We start from the raw sequence: 19,268 nt of genomic DNA, 5'->3' as shown, positions 1-19,268 counted from the left end.
AACACATCTCCAGCTAATTTTCATCAGAACATGCTATTCTAGGTAATCTACGCAAGGTAAAGCAACCTTGAAGTAATTATTTTTCTTCAGATCTCAAGTTGAATTGGCACTGTTGGCTACAAGCTTGTTAACTGACTTCATCAGTCAGAACTTTCCATAGAGCTCAGAAAGAGACGACAGACCATGGGCTCAAATACTGTCAAGTCTGAATATTAAATGTGTTTTATAATAAAGTTCTAGCAAGGAGAAGCACTGCCAATGCCAGGAGCTTCTGGTTTGGTACTGAGTAACAGTCAAGGCTATAATTTCCAGAATTATACTCCACTATGCTATTTAAGATATATGTATATATAAAGCTATTCAGAAAATCAGAGATAGATGACCAATAAATTTAGCATGTTATCTAAGTCCAAGGTGTTTCTTCTAGAATCATCTCCAACTCATATATTCAGTTACTTTTATAAACACATGGCTGGGCCAGCCAGCTAAGCTACTTACTATTTCACAATTAGTTGTATTTATATTCTATCAACAGCTTGTGGATCATTTTGAGATTTCAGAAAAGAGAAGTGAAAATAATTTGGAGGCTCCCCCTTCCTCTTTATTTGGAATTAAAAGTTACCAACTCAGCCACGGAGTTACAGTGGTCTTTCCCTTGTGTGGTTTTTTTTAAATCTTATCCCAGCTGTACCACTGAAGAGTTTAATTTGCCTGGCAAAAGAAAATAGGCTTGCTTTTTAAGGCACAGAAAATAAATGCCCTCCCAGACACATTTACTTGTGCAGGCTGACAAAACAAGAAGTATCACTCAAGACTATGGAGGACACAAGAAGCCACTAACACATCGCAGTCCGGAGGACTGATCACTCGATACAGCTTAAACAGGACATGCTCCAGGGTTTGATCAGTTAGCTGATAAAAGCTTTCTTTTTTTTTCTTCTTCTTTTTTTGGGAGAAGGAGGAGAGGAAATCTAAATGCAGAGGCGTCGTTTTTAAAAAACAGTAATTTAAGAATAATAAGTAATCTGAGGTCAAAGTGTCACTTCAAAACTTATGATCATCTTGTTCACCTAAGCATTATTCAGTCAGTAAGTATGACCTAATCTCAAATCCCATGCCACAAAAACATACCCATCTGCTTATAAAAAGTTCAGTAAATTTCTAACAACTGTTTAATTAATACTACACTGCATAGTATTTTTTAACCTCATCAGGACCCCTTGCTTTAGGCCAATTAAGGCAAAAAAAAACCAATACCACAAGTTGTTTTTAGTCACAAGCATATTTCCAGGACTGCACAAGTAGTAGTAACACACACAGTATTTACAAAGCGACATGATTCAAGTCTGGCAATAAGAAAGACTCCATTAGTTAGGAAGGGAGATACACTGAAATGATTAACTTGAGAACAGCTGCTGAATTTCATAAAGTGTGGAACTTCTGGCAAAAGAAGAAAAGCCTTCAGCTGAATTTCCATTAGCTGCAGTTTTCTTTCCGATGGAGACATGTTTGGAATTCTGGACAACATAAGTAAGTTTGACTGTTCAAAATCAATAATGTCAAGCTGACACTACAGAACAAAAAAATGTTACCTTAATGGAAGAAAGAAAAGTTTAGGGAGAGGAAAAAAGAGCTAGCAGGGATCTTGCTCGAGTGGATCTAAATATAGACTTGGGCAAAACCTTACATTTACAGTGAAGGAAAAACGAGCATCTACCAACATATATACCCCATGTGCTAATCAATCACCTAATTAATGTAAAAACGTTTGAAATAAACACATTTACTATGGAATACGTCAGTTCTTGAAGTAGGACTAAATTCACGGCCACTCAGAAAGCTTCTTTTAATTGTGTTCATTGAGGCAACTCCTTCTCCCCTGGCACTCATCATCAACCCACCTTATACTATCAGTCCCCCAGCGGTGAACCTGAGAAATCAATCTGCTAATGTATAATTTGTAAAGCTCCTCTGACTAACAAATGGATAATTGATTCTTGCACAAATGCTGCATCCCAATGGATACGAACTGGATGAACAAGAAACATAAGACCGGATTTCACTCCAATTCTGTGAGAAATGCAATATTTACAAGCTAGGAATTTAAACGTTTTAATAGTTGCCTGTGACTTCATGCCTTTTAGCCATGGTTAGCAGGCTAGCAACACATGCATTAGGAGTGTGAAAAGCAAAGTGATGTTTGATCATACTTGCAGCAAAGCTCATGTTACTTCAAGAGGTTCTGAACACTAATACAACCCACTTACGCAGCAGTGTCATCCATTCTTCAGGAAAAAAATTTTCAGGAACTCTTCCTAAATTAACTCAAAGATTTTTAAGTGTCAGTCTATGCAAAAGCACACATATGAACATATCAAAAGGAGAAAATCATCCGTTAGTCTTTTCTGCACTATGTTCTTGTAATTCTGGATTTACCTAATCACTCTGTAGCTGATCTCCATACTATAAGAAAATTTTATGTATATGGAGATTGAAATAAAAATATAAATTAAAAAAAACAAACAAACAAATCAGACTCTTACAAGTGCCTATTTTTTATTTGCTCATGAGTTTTCATCTGCATGATATTCACATAAACAAACACATAAAACTCCAGTCAGTGTTCTGCAATATGAACTCATTTCTTAAAATGTTAATCTGGTAAATGGTTAGACTACCATTTTTATATTTGCATTGCTTCCATCATGAAAATGGTGGAAATACTTATTTCCAACAGAAGAAATTACTTCCATCACAGAAGTCTCCAAGTGTCAGTGCTGATTTGGAAACAAATTGCCTCAGTTATTGCCATAACTAAGCCAAGATACTCTTAAAATATAAGGCTTGCACTAGTAGGCTGAGAAATTTGCTCTGAATACAACTTCTACTATTCAGCTTTTACATTTATTAATTAAATGATCTATACTCCATTGAATTTGGAGAAACAGTGTTGTTAAGACTATTGAAATAAAGTAAGCAAGTACTATATATTCTCTTTCTCCAACTGTGTCTGCCCAATTCAAAATGATAACCTTAGTTCCCCTAGAAGAATGTCTTATTTAAGCCACTTGCCAAAAAGGAAGCTGAACTTTTCAGGGTCTTTTCATATTGGGAAGCAAGAAAAGGTGACGGAAAATAAAGCACATAGAAGATGCTCTCAGTATTAAAAAAAAAATTACAGTCCTACACTGACTTATGCATAGTTTACATATTCATAGTTTTACTGGCACAATAGAGGGAAAAGCAACCCTAAAAACAATACTATACAATGGTTTACATATAATGTGATAAACGTGCTTTTCCTGCAGCACTCGTGAATTTATCATTCTCCAAATGAAAAATCGGAGATTATATTGGTTAGATAAAAAGGAGAGGGGGAATTCTGGGGAGAGTAACAAAGTCTGGGACACAGAAGAATAACATTAACTTATATTTTGTCTGTAGGAAGGCATACCTTACCTACAAAAAGAAAAATCTCAAAAGCTCGTCTAATTCTAAGAGAATATGAGGACAGGGAATCTCTCATATATCACTGCAGAAACTGAGAAAGAACAGTAAGCCTACAGTGATTTCAATACTTTCCACATCAGTGAATCCCTTAATCTTGTTTGTCAACTACAGGAACAGAGCAAAAACACATCCAAAGAGAAAAATTAACAAGGGATCTCCTTAAAACCGTAGCACTCGCTAGACAATCAGAATGCTTGTTTAGGAATGACAGAGCTACAACTGAAAACAGATCTATATTGGAAGCCTGCACCTCTTCCTAGCATTGCTTAACTGCTGGCTAATTCCTGACAAATCCAAAACAGGATCTCTTTTCTCTTAAACGTGCGACATGTGAAGAAGTTATGTCCTTATGGGAGCTTTGTGCCACAGGAAACAATTTACTCCTTTTCCCTCCTCTTCCCAGGTCCTCTTTGACATCCCCTGTGTAACTGCAGGGCCTCAAAGATGAAATGCCCTAAGCCTGCCTCTGCTTTCTTGTCCACTAGCTGTGGATCAGAGTCATCTGAGAATATGCTGTGATATTTCCCATTGCACTTACGGGAGGGATGAAGTAAGGGATGCAGGTGAAGACTCCATATACGTGCCTCAGAAATCCCAGTACATGGTGAAAGTGGACTATTCCAGTAAGATGCACCTCAACCACCTTTTTTTTCTCTACCAGCTCTCCAAGCACAGAATATTTTGAGAATATGCAATATTCCGCTTCTACACAGGGTACTGAATTATAAATTGGGCCCTGTGGAGCAATGCAAAACCCTGAGGATCATACTTACTGGGGCACTTTTGTAGGTTATTTTTAATAGAATAGCACCCTCAGTGTCATTAATGTACAAAACAGGAAGTGGGTAGTATGAGTTTTTTCTCCATTTCTTGACAAAACACAACTCAAAGAAGTGACCGATGAGAAAAGCCAACCAGGTCATAAAACAGCACATGTTCTTGACAGGACAGGCTAGCTTTAGAGATTATTCTACAGGTGCTTTGACCAAACAACTTTTAAAAGAGAGATGAGACTCTTGACTGTTCTTCTCAAGGGTCATCCATTGTTTTGCTAGCATTAGGACAGCCACGATGATCACTTCTTCCCCTCTCCCTGACGTAACACTGAAAAGAGGACACAAGTAGTTTTCTTCTATCACCTCTTGTAATGAAAAGCTGCACTAGAGTATTTTTTTTTTCAGTTATTTTAGCCTGGCAATCATTCTACTACAGATGATGATTCCAGTCTAGTGGCTACTGAAATCTGTGAGAAGATCTCCCACTGACTGAATCACACGGAACACAGATTCTATAAGAGAAGAAGAACTCCGTTGGCTGAAAAAGACATAGCTAGTCATATTCTGGAATAGGCTCCCCAGGGAGGTGGTTGAGACACCACCCTTGGATGTGTTTAAAAACCGCTTGCATGTGATGCTCAGGGACATGATTTAGTGGAGGGTTGTTAGAGTTAGGGTAATATGGTTAGGTTGTGGTTGCAACTGATGATTTTTAAAGTCCCTTCCAACCTGAGTGATTCTATGATTGTTGGCATAGCTGAATACTAGACTGAGTGGTTAATGGCCAATAGCTAAAACATACAGACATCCAATCATCAACATTTGTACAAACAGGTAAAAGTCAGATCTGTATGAGAGAATAAATACATCTCCTGATTACTGAAAGCATTCTATTCTCTTCAGACACCAGCTCTGAAACTTCCTTTAATTTGTCATTATATCATCTGAGATAGTCATCACAAACCTGGCATAGGGATCCTCAACAATGATCAATTTTGCATTTTGGATTCGGACAGGATCAAAAAAAAATCTGCAAATTAAGATGATAGGGTAGGAGGAAGGAGAGTACTCATACAAGTAGAAACTATGAATCCCGAAGTTCAATGCAACTTACTTTAAGTGACAAACTGTGCAGCATTCTCACTGTGGCAGTAAGATAAGGAAAACTAAATGTGAAGATGAATTGATGCTGTGCAATGTCCCCAGTACATTTGCATATAAAGAGGCTTTATTTCAACAGCAGCAGTGTAGACATTCTGGCTCATAATAAACTTTATTTAATGCAGACCAAAAAAGCAAGCGGATTCATTCATTCTTCCATTATTATACTGCTCACATGTCAAAGTTCCTGTCTTCAAGAACTGTTACGGCCTGCAGCAGCTACGCACCTCTATTATGAGCCAGGGCTACAATGGTAAACAAAAAAACACCAGGCTTACAGAATTACTTATACTTTTATTTAGCTGTGCCACAGAACTCTTAGTGGAACTAGCTTCCTCAGCAGCATCACAGAGAAGATGATCAGCTTTAAAGAAACTACTTTGTTCAACCACAAAGTGGAGAGTTTTAACAACCAAGATCAGTCAAATCTGGACTGACCACATTCAGCATTCCAACAGGATTGCAATAAACAACTGATACATGCTGTCATGTCTTTTCATGCAAAGAAGTCTCATTATTCAGATGCAAATTTTTGTTAAACTTATGAAGTTTGTTATCAACAAGATCTTACCCTTATGGGAAAAAAGACTTCACCTTCATGCTTTCTTCATTGTATTATGCCCCTGTTATGTCATTCTATGTTGTTAATAGTGCTGCGTTTTTATTGTTAATGGCAACAAAGGGCTGCAGCTCTATCATTAATGTCAACTTATATAAAAAACACTGTCCTCCAGAACTCAGTTGCTCTGGACTTTCTAACTATGAAAACATTTTCTAATGCAAATAATATTTTATTAATGCCAGGACTCTGAATAATTCTGACAAGTAAACTGCTATTATTTTTATATGTGCATGCAAGTGCCTGCCTTCAGTATACAGGAAAATGTCATTCAGGTATAATATGCTATTTAACAAAAGGAAAACAGCTCTAGAATCAGCAGTATACTAACTTCTTTGAAGGCAAACTTTTCCAAATCCTTCCTGTGCTTTTAAAGCTTGTAAGGAGTTAGAAAATGTATTTGTGTTATCCAAAACTGTTTCGCTGCTGCTAATAAAAGCTTTAGAGGAACTTGGCCCAATAATCCAGCTGTGTAACAGCAAAACACATTTAGGGTGGGTATAAGACAGATGTGGCACAACATGCTCATGAGATGACTTAAAAAAGGAATAAGTAAATCATGGAATATATGCCTTGTGCTAGTAAGCATCACCTGGTCAAATCTGCCAAAATTCCAGTAGGGGAAGGATATCTGCAATGGCTGCGAGCCTGAGGTTCCTTACAAGTGCTAAGAGGGAGAACAATCTAGTCTTGCCAAAGACTAAGCCTCTGCAAGGCACAGAAAAGTATAAATGCCCACTATTTAACATATGTTTGAAATTTGTTGGGCCTCTTTTGAGAGTTTCCCTTAAGAATGGTTAATTCTTTGGTAAAACAATACTCTGTTTAAATTTGATGTGAAAAAAAAAAATAGTATTGTGCACAGTTGTTTATTTAATCAGAAACAATGCTTTTGTGCTTTTCATAAAAACAAACAAACTTTGTCCGTCAAATCATGAAATTAGAGTGAGTATAGTGAGCCAGTAATAGTTCAAAGAAATTACATTTTCTAAATAATCACAAGATGCAGTATACATCCAAGCAACCAATGTTACCAAACCAAGATGGTAAAAGAGTCAGGAAAAAAAAAGGAAAAAAAAATATATTTTTACATTTGATGGGTCTGCATAATGTCACAAGTAATTTTCTTTAAAACATTCAAAAATGTCATATGCAAATTCACTTAGCAGAATTACAGTAAGTCCTCTACTTGATCTTTCATATAAATAGATTCAGAGCTCCTGGTCTGATTAAAACAAAAAACAAAAAAACAAAAAACCCCAAACTTTAAAACATTTGCCCTTTGGATGACCAACAATCCTATCTTACATACTGTAGTATTAATATTCTTAATGTTTAGGTTTCTCTCATAATGAGATATTTTTTCCTGTACAATTTTTCAGATTTCAAGATCTGTTTGAGAAAACCCACAGAAGAGCTTAGAATCTTTCTAAGTCAATAAAAACAGAATTGTGTGTTATCAGTAGATTACTGTCAAAGAAATATTTACTCAGTAATATTCTTTTACTTCACCAAGGAGTGGCAATAACAAATTCTTCATCCAGGCTCCAGGCATTATTTCCAGAAATAATGAATAGCTTCCACGATAATTTAATATATTTATTCGAGTAAAAAATGAATCAGCAATAGGTTCAATTTGAGTTGAATACACTGGATACACAGATGATGTGCAGAATTTCCAATTTTTTTTTTTTTTTAATCAGCATTGTCAATGAAAATGACTGTCCCACTCTGTGCTGGTACAGCCTCACCTCAAGCATTGTGTGCAGTTTGGGCGCAATAAAACACGGATGTGAAACTATGAGAGAGCATCCAAAGGAGGACTACAAAGAAAGGGGGAATGGTCTGAAGAGCAAGACATATAAGGAGTGGCTGAGGACCCTTGGTTTGCTCAGCACAGAGCAGAGGAGCTGAGGGTAGGCCTCATGGAGGCTGCAGCTCCTCACAGGGAGCAGAGGGGAGCACTGAGCTCTGCTCTGTGTGACAGTGACGGGGCTGAGGGAATGGTATGGAGCTGTGTCAGTGGAGGACAGCTGGGGGTGAGGGAAAGGTTCTTCACTGATAAGATGGTGGGCATGGAACAGACTCACCAGGACTGTGGGCATGATCCCAAGCTGCTGGATTTCAAGTAGTGCTGGAAAACACCATCGGGCACAGAGTTTGAATTTTGGCTGGTCCTGTGAGGAGCCAGGAACTGGGCTCCATGATCCTTGTGCATCCCTTCCCATCTGGGATATTCTATGATATACATGAAACTTTAATAGAAACAGAATCACAGATTCATAGAATGGCCTGGGTTGAAAGGACCACAGTGCTCATCCAGTTCCAACCCCCTGCTATGTGCAGGGTCACCAACCAGCAGCCCAGGCTGCCCAGAGCCACATCCAGCCTGGCCTTGAATGCCTGCAGGGATGGGGCATCCACAGCCTCCTTGGGCAACCTGTTCCAGTGCCTCACCACCCTCTGGCTGAAAAACTTCCTCCTAAGATCCAACCTAAACCTCCCCTGTCTCACTTTAAAACCATTCTCCCTTGTCCTATCACTATCCACCCTTGTAAACAGCTGTTCTCCCTCCTGTTTATAAGCTCCCTTCAAGTACTGGAAGGCCACAATGAGGTCTCCCCAGAACTTTCTCCAAGCTAAACAAGCCCAGTTCCTCAGCCTTTCCTCACAGGAGAGCTGCTCCAGCCCTCTGACCATCTCAGTGCCCTCCTCTGGACCCGCTCCCAGAGCTCCACGTCCTTCCTGTGCTGGGGGCCCCAGGCCTGGACGCAGTGCTGCAGATGGGGCCTCACAAGAGCCGAGCAGAGGGGGACAATCACCTCCCTCTCTCTGCTGGCCACCCCTTTTTTCATGCAGCCCAGCACACAGTTGGCCTTCCGGGCTGCAAGCACACACTGCTGGCTCATGTCCAGCTTCTCGTCCACCAGGACCCCCAAGTGCTTCTCCGCAGGGCTGCTCTCAAGGAGATCTTCCCCCACTCTGTATAAATACCTGGGATTGCCCCAGCCCAAGTGCAGCGCCTTGCACTTGCCCATGTTGAACCTCCTTAGGTTCTCATGGGCCCACTTCTCCAGCCTATCCAGGTCCCTCTGGATGGCTTCCCTTCCTTTAAGTGTATCGACTGCACCACTCAGCTTGGTGCCATCTGCAAACTTGCTGAGGGTGCACTCGATGCCATCATCTGTGTCACTGATGAAGATGCTGAAGAGCACCGGTCCCAAGACCGACCCCTGAGGGACAGCGCTTGTGACAGGCCTCCACACTGACACAGAACCACTGATCACAACCCTTTGGCTGCGTCCAGCCAGTCAATTCCTAATCCATCGAACAGTCCATCCTTCAAATCCCACCTCTCCAATTTAGAGAGAAGGATGTGGTGAGGGACCATGTCAAAGGCCTTGCAGAATTTTAGGTAGATGACATCCATCACCCTTCCTCCATCCACCAAAGCCATCACTCCACCACAGAAGGCCACCAGATTGGTCAGGCAAGATCTGCCCTTGGTAAAGCCATGCTGGCTGTCTCAAATCACCTCTTTGTCTCATACATGCCTTAACATAGCTTCTAGGAGGATCTGCTCCATGATCTTCCCAGGCACAGAGGCAAGACTCACTGACCTGTAGTTCCTTGGGTCATCCTTTCTCCCTTTCTTAAAAACGGGAGTAACGTTTCCCTTTTTCCAGTCACCAGCGACTTCACCAGACAGCCATGATTTTTCAAATATGATGGATAGAGGCTCAACAACCACATCAGCCACCTCTTTCTGAACCCTAGGATGGATATCATCCAGCCTCATGGACTTACACAAGTTCAATTTTATAAGGAGGACTCAGACTTGTTCCACCATTACAGTGGGACAGAAACCACTCCCCACACTCTCACCTAAAGGCTCAGGGTCCTGGCAGACATGGGATGCCTTACCACTTGTGAAGACTGAGGCAAAGCACCCATTGAGTACCTCAGCTTTTTCTATGTCTGAGGAAGCCAGCTCCTCAGTACCTTTCATCAGAAAAGGAACACTCTCCTTGGCCTGTCTCCTCCTGCCTACATACCTGTAGAACCCCTTCTTGTTATCTTTCACCAAGTTCGGCTCCATGTGCACCTTGGCTTTCCTAATCCTATCTCTACACACCCAGACAACAGCCCTGTATTCCTCCCAGGCTACACAACCCTGCTTCCACTTTCTGTTCATTTCCCTCTATTCTCTCAGTTTAAGCTGCATGTCCTTGCACAGCCACAACCGTCGCCTGCCTGCCCTGCTCGACTTCTTTTGCTGGTAAATGGAGAGCTGTTGCACTCTCAGAAGGGTGTCTCTGAAGAGCTGCCAGCTTTGTTCTGTGCCCATGCCCTTAAGGACAGTTTCCCAGTGGATCCCACTCAGCAGTTGAAGCACAGGATCCTAGCTTTGCTTTTTGCCCAGCCCATATTCTTCAAGATCACAAACTCACCAAGGCACAGTCACTACAGCCCAGGCTGCCTCCAACCTTAACCTCTCTAATGCTCTCCTCTGCATTGATGAGCACCAATTTGAGAGCTATTAAACTGGGTCTCGACACTGAAGTCCCAAGAGCAGAATCCCACAGGACTTTACTTCTTTCTAGTTTTTCCACTGGGCTGAGCCATGGGTTAAACTTTGAGCATGGAACCATAGAACTCCACCACCAACTCTAAATAGGAGAATGACACTTTCCTGCATAGACATTTGCCCCTATGAGAACCTGAATTTTCACTTTTTTTTTTGGAGCCCACACTTACAGCAGTATGTTTTGTTCTGCAAAAAGAGCAGGATTTCAGCTTCAAATCTAAAAGGCACACTGACATTCAGCTACCCAGATCATTACTCTAAATTCTGTTGCTTCATTTCATTTCCCGACTAAGTCTTCTTTCACATTCTGACAGTGACAACTAAAATGATGTAGTTAAAGTAATAAACACAGAATTTTAAGCAGCCTGTCAAAATAAGTGACATTTATATCATTTTAGTCTTAAACCCTGACATAAAGTTCCATTCAAACTAACTTCTTCATTATACAATCAAATGCTAAAAGTTACATTCCCCATTGAAAGATGCTTCATTATCTACCTCAATAGTTAGTATGTTCTGCATCATTTCCAGCAATAGCACTCAGTGCTCAGCAATAGCTGCTTCTTCATTAGGAAATATGGTTTTCTTGTTAGCAATTAAATTCTTTCAAAAGGCTGGTAAGTTAAGAGAAATCTCTGACACTTGTTTGCAACTTGTTATCAGAAACACCAAAGGGCCATCGATTTATCTTTAAATAAAAAACACTCTTGCTCCAGAAGCTGGATAGTGCTGCAACTTTCATAGGTCCAAGGACAATAATATCACAACTGAAGGAATTCCTCTTTGAATTTTCAAGGAAGCAGAGATGGCCTAGTGACTGGATTTCTGCCACTTTGATTAAAGTGACATAAAGATATGTTTAGTACTACGTAACGAGAGATAATTAGGAAAAAAATGATGAGGCCGAGAAAAAAGTATGTAGTGGAAAGAAATTCTGCAAAAACAGGCAGAATGTTTTAATGTTTCATTCTCTTTCTGAAATTCCAGCAGTTTTGAATAGCTCACAAGTGTTGCATGCAAAGAAAACTTCAACTTCTTTGCACTAAGATAAATTTTCAAACTCTATTTACAGTTGTTTTCTTGGCTCATGCATCACCTCTGAAGCACCTGAGAGGCATTAAATATTTAAATTACCTATTACTAGTAAAATAGGTGCTGTTTCTCCTTCTCACAGAATATCACTGGCACCAGCCAAGACTTCTTCTCATTTCTGCTTTAAGCTTGATGTTTATTAGAAGACCAGAATGAGTACACATTTTCTTGCCTTTTGGAAGGTTTTTGATTTGTTACTTAACTAAACATGTTTGTACAGATTTCTTCATATCTACAAGTCCTTAATCCACAAGATGTCAGTTGAAGCAATAATTATATTAATAAATTGTAGACAGTCTAAGAGGAAAAGAAAGACGGAGAGGCATTTGAAATTAACATGCTGTGAATCAGTCCTGCATCATCCTTTGTCAGTGGCATTAGCAGGCTTTTTTCCCCCTTCTTGTTGCCTTTTAGTAATAATTTTCAGTGCATTTGACACATTTCATCTCACTCAAAGCACTGAACCCTAGTACAACAGAACACCAGTTTGTCAAACATACATTATTTGAGGATGCATATCAGTTAATCTTAGGCGACTGACATTGTCAAAGACAGGCACGCTGGTGAGAGCTAAAAAAAACCAACAAAAACAGGCTAGGCTGCAGGAGAGGAGATCGTGTAAGAGCACAAGTGTGGTGACTGGGACACCAGTAAATTCCTGTCTTATAATTCTCAAAAAACTAAAAATCTCCCATACTGGTTTCAAAGCACACATTTTCACTTTTATTGCAAAGAGGAGTTGCAAACCTGAAAAAACTACTAGTTGACCTGGCAGAGGATAGAAGAAAGATTGATCTGAAAAGACTTCTAAGCCATTCGAGGTTAGTTTCACAGAAGCCTTCGAGAATTTTTATGGAGTACATGAATATAAGCTTTTGCAGCACTAGAAACAATATTTGCAATTCAGCAACAGAACAACCTAAGTATTCTATCAGTATTACAGGATGATGTTCTAACAGGTTTCTTTATAAAAAAAAACTAACCAAACAGGTATTCTTTGTTTTTTAGATATCTGAATTAATTAAAATATGAACAAAGGAAGCTCCATACAAACATGCTGAAGCACTTCTTTATGGCACAAAACACTGGAACAGGTTGCCCAGACAGGTTGGGGAGTCTCCATCTATGGAGATATTCAAGACCCATCTGGACACCAACCTGTGTGACCCATTGTAGGGTGCATGCTTTAGCAAAGGGAGGTGAATTTAATGATCTTTTGAGATTTCTTCCAACCTCTGCAATTCTGTGTAATTCAGACTTCAAGATCATGATCCAGAAACTGGCTATCTTGGAGATTCTGCAACATACCTGTCAGTTCTCTCTCAATGTTCACAGAAACTAGACACGATAATCACGTATGACATGAAGAAGTAAGTAAATCCTCTGAGGTCAGTCTTTATATCTGTCTCACAATTGGGATCAAAATCAAATGAAAGCCAATATAGAATGGAATCAGACTTCTCTTAAAAACAAAATTTGTATTTATTTGTTCAATAGAAATAAAGAGAGATAAATGGAAATCAAGAGGACTAAGAGAGAAGTAATGATATTTTCAACATATATTTACTATGAACTTTTGCCCAAGATATCAATGCATGAGGTAAGGTCATGTCTCTTTGACAAAACACTATTTTATTTACTTGGAACAATTTTTAAGCACTACAAATTTCTAGAAATTAGTAACAACAGAACTTTCTCCTATTTACTATTGCAAGATAGTAAACATTATCTTGTATTTACACTCATGAATGGAAACACATCTCAGATGCAATTTTCTCATTCTGGACCCAATGAAGAACCAGAGAAAATTTAATCAAAGAAAAAACTCCCTGCTATAGAGAAATTACAAGATAATGTTTTGCATCTATGGAGTCCATGAAGTGACTCTAATTCTTTAAGAAATATTTGTTTGCAATTCACAATAGAGCAGTGCTATAATGGAAATCTCCAAGGAGGAGAGACAGCAAACAGATAGTGGAAGAAGAGAAGGAAAAACCCATCAAGAGTTTTGCCTGTCCTTCTAATCTGTAGTCCAAAATCTTTAGAAGTTCAGGTTAGAAGGTAAATATTCTGACATATAGCAGCCAGTAGAAAACAAACTATTTCTACTGGTTCAACAGCTGACAGCATTCATTCAAAAAATCCCTCTCTGTTTAACCAGAAAAGGATGTTACAAGCTGCCTTGTTCCACACACACATAGTTAATTCTGCTCTACAACACCTAGTAATTCCAAAGTAAACCTTTTCTTTAGAATGCAACTTTAGAAGTGCTCCTTGATCGAAATTATTTTTCTTCAAACTATGAAAAAGACAAAATGCACCCTTTCCATCTGATCTTTGATGTAACTATCTTTTGCACAGGAGATTCATATATTACCAGAAAAGAAACAAACAAAATAAACAAGAAACCAACAACAGACAGATATGAAGAATATACTGCAAGAAACACTTTTTTTTCTAGTCTACATCTAAAGAAAAAGAATTGAAAAAGAAGTAATCACTTTATCTCTATAATCAGACATGGCACAAAAATATTTATCTGAAGCCAGTAAAGATTCAGAAAGGAGATAATACCATAAAAGCTGTAGAGCAGTGGTTTATATGTACCAATACTAAATTCATCCTAAGAAACGAGCCTTCCAGCAGCTCCTGATAGGGCTTCAATAATGAAGAAAACAAGAACAGCAGATTTGAGTGGGTGGGTACAAAGAGAACCCAGGGATTTTGTTTTAGATTCTTTAGTAGACAACATCTCCCATGACTTGCTGTACACTGCATCTTTACAGAAGGATATAAATTTCATATTTAGGAAGGAGTGTGGAGGAAGATGGCCCTGGTCTTGCACCCACAAAAAAAAAGACAGTTCTACAAATGAACTCTTTCAACTACCTGACACAGATTGGAATGAATACAAGTCTAAGGCATTTAATGCTTGCCTCGAGAGAAAATGTCAACTTCATTTGAGCAAGTTCTTGAGTCAAATCTTTTATTGCAGTGATGGGAGAGAATTCAGGTACACTTTAATCTGTTTTTTTTTTCCCCCGATAGATTATTTGAAGACAAAGTTAACAAGTAACATACACATAATCTAATTGGAACCACCAATTGGAGACATCAAAGTCTTTCCTCTTTTGAACTGCAGTCAGCATCACTGCTATAGAGCTAAGAAAAGTAAAAAGTTACAAGAAATTGTAGAACATCATTAGGTTAACTTTTAATTAATGCCCAGTAAGATCATTGTTAATTTGACTGTTACTATTTATAAAGTTTTCTGCAAAGCCTGTGCCTAGGAGGCTACATTTTGGCTGAGACTTTTTTCCTCTTGCACAACAATTGTGTAATTAGATTTTTCAAAACTATGAACAAAACCTTTCACCCTTCCTATGCAGCAAGCTGTGTCAGCTTTAGAACATACGTTCTTTCTGCAAACATGCCAACACCTTGCAATGGATACTCTGACAAGTGCTGACACTGCTATGAAAAGTTGATGCTTGGCTACCAGATTTTGTGACAATAGCATGAGGAAAAAAAAAATAATTGCCAGTTCCCTTCCTCTGACTCTCGTGGAAAAAGAGGACACTGAAAAAGATGTGTGTGTATACGTAAAAAAACATAAAGCAAAAATTAAAAAAAAAAAAATATCAACAAATATGTACAATTAAAAAAAAAACCATTTAATATTCTAGAACACAATTTTAAACTGACTACTTCATTCATCCCCTAATATCAGGAACCAAAATAAGAAAAAAAAGAAGTCTGCCTCTTCTTCCTTCAATCAATACAATCCCTTAAGAGTCCAAGCTTCAAAACATTCACATAAAATATTAGCGTTATATATTTGCAGTAGATAAACTGAACCAGCAAGGCAATCAATCAATTTTCAATTACTTGTGGCAACTAGATAAGATGATAGCATACACACTAACAACTGACAACAGTCACCTAATGAGCGGGCTCATACCTTATGGAAGTCACGAGCTTCTGGGGTACATAATTAATAATAGCCATTTACAATCATAAATATGTATTTCCTCTTCTGTTTTCAGAAAGAGAGTTTATTACATGGAAACTGAGACGTGCTCATCACAAACCACGCAGTTCAACTTCTTTTTCCAAGGGCTATAAATTGCCTCTTGTCTTACGGCGGGGGTGGGGAGTCACGAAATACATTAGTAAAATTTCAGGTGTAGCACAAACATGAATGTATCTATTATTTAGTACATCACAGCTTTTTACAATGCAGTAGATGTGCTGTAAATAATGCCATACTTACAACATCAAACTTCTGTGTGATGTTCCCCTGGACATCAAGCAAATAAACTTTGCCATAATGTGTTCCCAGTGCCAAAAACTGTAAAAGAAAGAGATTGATTATTCAAGACACCACAACCAGAACTACAGCAATGCTAAATGAACTCCGGGATGTTTAACAGATTAATGATAAGCAACACTCAGATGGAAAAAAAAAAAACAAAACACCTGCTATAGACAAAGCTTATTTTAACTGCAGCTAAAGAATAAAACAGGGCTTCAAGCCCATATTACTGTGATAGTGCAAGTTAGCTGTCAGAATGAGTCATGAGGATCCTCATCTACTGACAACTAATGGTGTGTCTGCAGTCTGTATGCACTGCCTGATGGACTGTGGCAGCAAATTAAAAATGCAGTGTGAAAGCAAGTACTTAAACACAGACCAGAAATAGTTCTGGGATCCTTTCCACAGCTTTGTTTCAATTGTCATGGTTTCATTTGGGCTTTAATTCCCCCATCACAAACATAAAAGCAAAACATTCAAACAGAGGAAGAGGCCATTGGTAAGACACTGCTGGATTATGGAAAGTCTCTGCTTGCTTTTAAGCACACAACTACAAGGTTTGCTTTCTTTCACTTAGTAACACTCCTATGTGGCAGACTCAATACAAATAACACTTCTCCTTGGGTATTTCAGAGTTTCATTCTAAAAATAAGTAACAAAATAAAGCGACCTCCACATAAATGCATGCCATCACAAAATTATTTTGATACAAACAAGACTGCAATTGATTCTGAGACATCTGCTGTTAATTGAACCATGCAAACTACACCTAAGCTGGAAAGGAAGAACTTTGGTACTACTTGATTTATGACAGAGGTTTCTTTTATTCCCCCCCACCTCCTTTCAGCATTACTCAAATAGTCTAGGCTCCTCAATTCTCTGTATTTCACTGCATGTGAGCATGCTTCATTGCAACCTATAATGAAATGCTCAAATTTACAGGCACTGCTAAGCGTGTCAGTCAGGCAGCACAATCTTTAAAAAATAACCTTACAGAAAGTCAAGGTTTAAAAGGATTTATCAAAATGGAATTGCTTAAAATGAAATTTCAGTTCAGGCACTTAAAATATGAAGCTACATTAAAAGGAGTCAAAAAAGGGAAAGAAGGGGTTCATTAGAAATTCATTCCCTGCAATGCCTTTCACTCCTGCAAGGTTGCCTTTTTTCAGGAAGAAAAAAGTCCCCCGGGTAAAAAAATCAATACTGGTTAATAAAACATCAGGTGTGCAGACATAACTAGGTATGACTATTCCACTGCACAGGCCTGCTTGAATGCACCAGGTGCCATGACGATTAGTCATCCAGTGCAGACAGCAAGCCTGGTGAAAATATGATGCTTTAGCAGTGAAAAGAAAAAAATAATTCTGAGGGGAAATTAGTCTGAAAACAGAAGCCAGATTTTCAGGATTCCCAGCAAAGTTCAACAGCTTTAATCAGAGACATATTTTACACAGTGTGATGCAATTTTATTAATGATGAGTCTTTAGCAGGGCTTTTCTTGTTTCAGCAGGAAAAAAACCAGAACCAAACCAAAGAACACCCCAACAGCACCTATAACCCACCTTCAGTTTTAAGTTCTCTATTGTAGCAGACATATTTCAGACACATAACAGGCTCCAGTACCTAGCTTCTAACCATATTGATCCTTCTCATAAATAGTGTATACAGTTTGCTGGGAAACTAAAAGTGTTGGGATACTTAAACAGCTTTCCTGTATTGCCACTCTTTGTGATGCTGTAGTTAAAGCTGTATCTGTGCACGTCCTTATAGAAGAATCCTGCTTATCTCTTGCTTTTCAAAACTCACCTGAATCTCAGAAAGGTGGCGCATACGGGGAAGAAATGCTTGTCAATTTTCAAAATATCTGTTTAATTCTAGGTTGTCAAAAAACATTTTCGGAAGACTTATTGGATTAATTCCCACAGTTAAAATACACGCCTCATCTTAAGAGCCTCTTGAGCCGTGGCAGCAGTCCTTTGAGTACAAGAGGCACAGCACGAGTCAGTCTAAAAAGGTAGCCAAATAACAGATAGGTCCCTCAACAATCAATGTTAAGGAGTTATTAGTGGCTGTGAAAAATAATTAATTCAGAAAGCAACAATTATGTTTTACATACTAATAGTTACTTGACAAATCATGACAAATCTCACACTTTCAGATGTTCTTCATCATTCATCATATTTTAAAACTCTCCCCAGTATTTATAAAAGATGAGAAAATAAAACAATTATTGAAATCAAAGTACAACTTAAGTTCCTTTATGGTAAGAACAAAGAAACAGCTCTTAATAAAATTTCTTCTTTGCATTGTTTATCCCTTCTTCCCTTTCATTCTCTTGTACATCTGAAACAGTATTAGAGCATTAAGAAAAACAACACACTGTGATTACTTTCTTCACATCATGTAAACAGAAACTCAGGCATCTTCCACAGCTGAATATATGCTGAGCTATCCCTTTGCATGAACCTGTTTTCAGAGATCCAGGCTGTAGAAATAAACATATTACGTGACAATTCATTTTCTGGATGAAGAAAAGTTGGGATTGTATCCCAGTTGTTGTTCATAATACTGTCCATAATTAAATCTAGTAAGCATTTCCCAGAAGCTTATGTAAACACAGCATCTAACAAATTACTGCATCTTGAATTCTGACCGCATTCTCTCACCATGAAAGGAAGGACTGTTCACCACTAACTGTGAATTTTATTCACATTATTGTTGACTTCCACTGCACCTCTAAATCTGGCAGTACATCTACACATAAACATACTGGTGCATTGTAAGCATAGATAAATACATAAACCCAAGCAGAAGTACCATCTCTGCCCTAAAATTGTGCGATACCTTTTCATGCACTGTCATGCAACTGGCTGCATCTTTCTGCAGAATTTCTGTCACTCCATTAGAAAGTCGCTCATACTTCAGCTTGGGCTCCTCTTCACTCTCATCTTCCTATGTTTAGAATGGTATAAATAGAAGGGAGGAAAACAAAAAAAAATTTAGAAGTTGATTTTAAATAAAAAGAAATGCAAATATATCCCAGAATTGTTATACAGCAACAGGCACAGATGGATCACTATCATATCTTAACAACAGCCATTACAATCCAAAGCCAAACTTACACATTTTTATCATTCCAGAGTTTGGGTTGTGCTTTTTTGTTACTGATCTTTTTTTTCACTCCAAAGTTCCGTGTGCAAACAAAGG

At 38.5% G+C, this 19,268-nt stretch overlaps 1 protein-coding gene across 1 annotated transcript in view; it reads right to left on the bottom strand.

Moving 5' to 3' along the window:
* Positions 1 to 19,268, bottom strand: part of VPS41 (VPS41 subunit of HOPS complex) — a 107,899-nt gene that overhangs the window by 69,934 nt on the left and 18,697 nt on the right. Inside the window, exons 3-4 of the mRNA XM_031599405.2 lie at positions 18,906 to 19,013; positions 16,020 to 16,097 (exon numbers count right to left, since the gene is read on the bottom strand). Coding sequence (XP_031455265.1) covers positions 16,020 to 16,097; positions 18,906 to 19,013 — 186 coding nt within the window. The remainder of the gene's footprint in view (positions 1 to 16,019; positions 16,098 to 18,905; positions 19,014 to 19,268) is intronic.

Source organism: Phasianus colchicus, chromosome 6 (genome assembly GCF_987193195.1).
Source record: "Phasianus colchicus chromosome 6, bPhaCol1.hap1.1, whole genome shotgun sequence".
Lineage (NCBI taxonomy): Eukaryota > Metazoa > Chordata > Aves > Galliformes > Phasianidae > Phasianus > Phasianus colchicus.
Note: the sequence above shows the minus strand (reverse complement) of the source record. Positions and strands in the feature narration are given on the sequence as shown.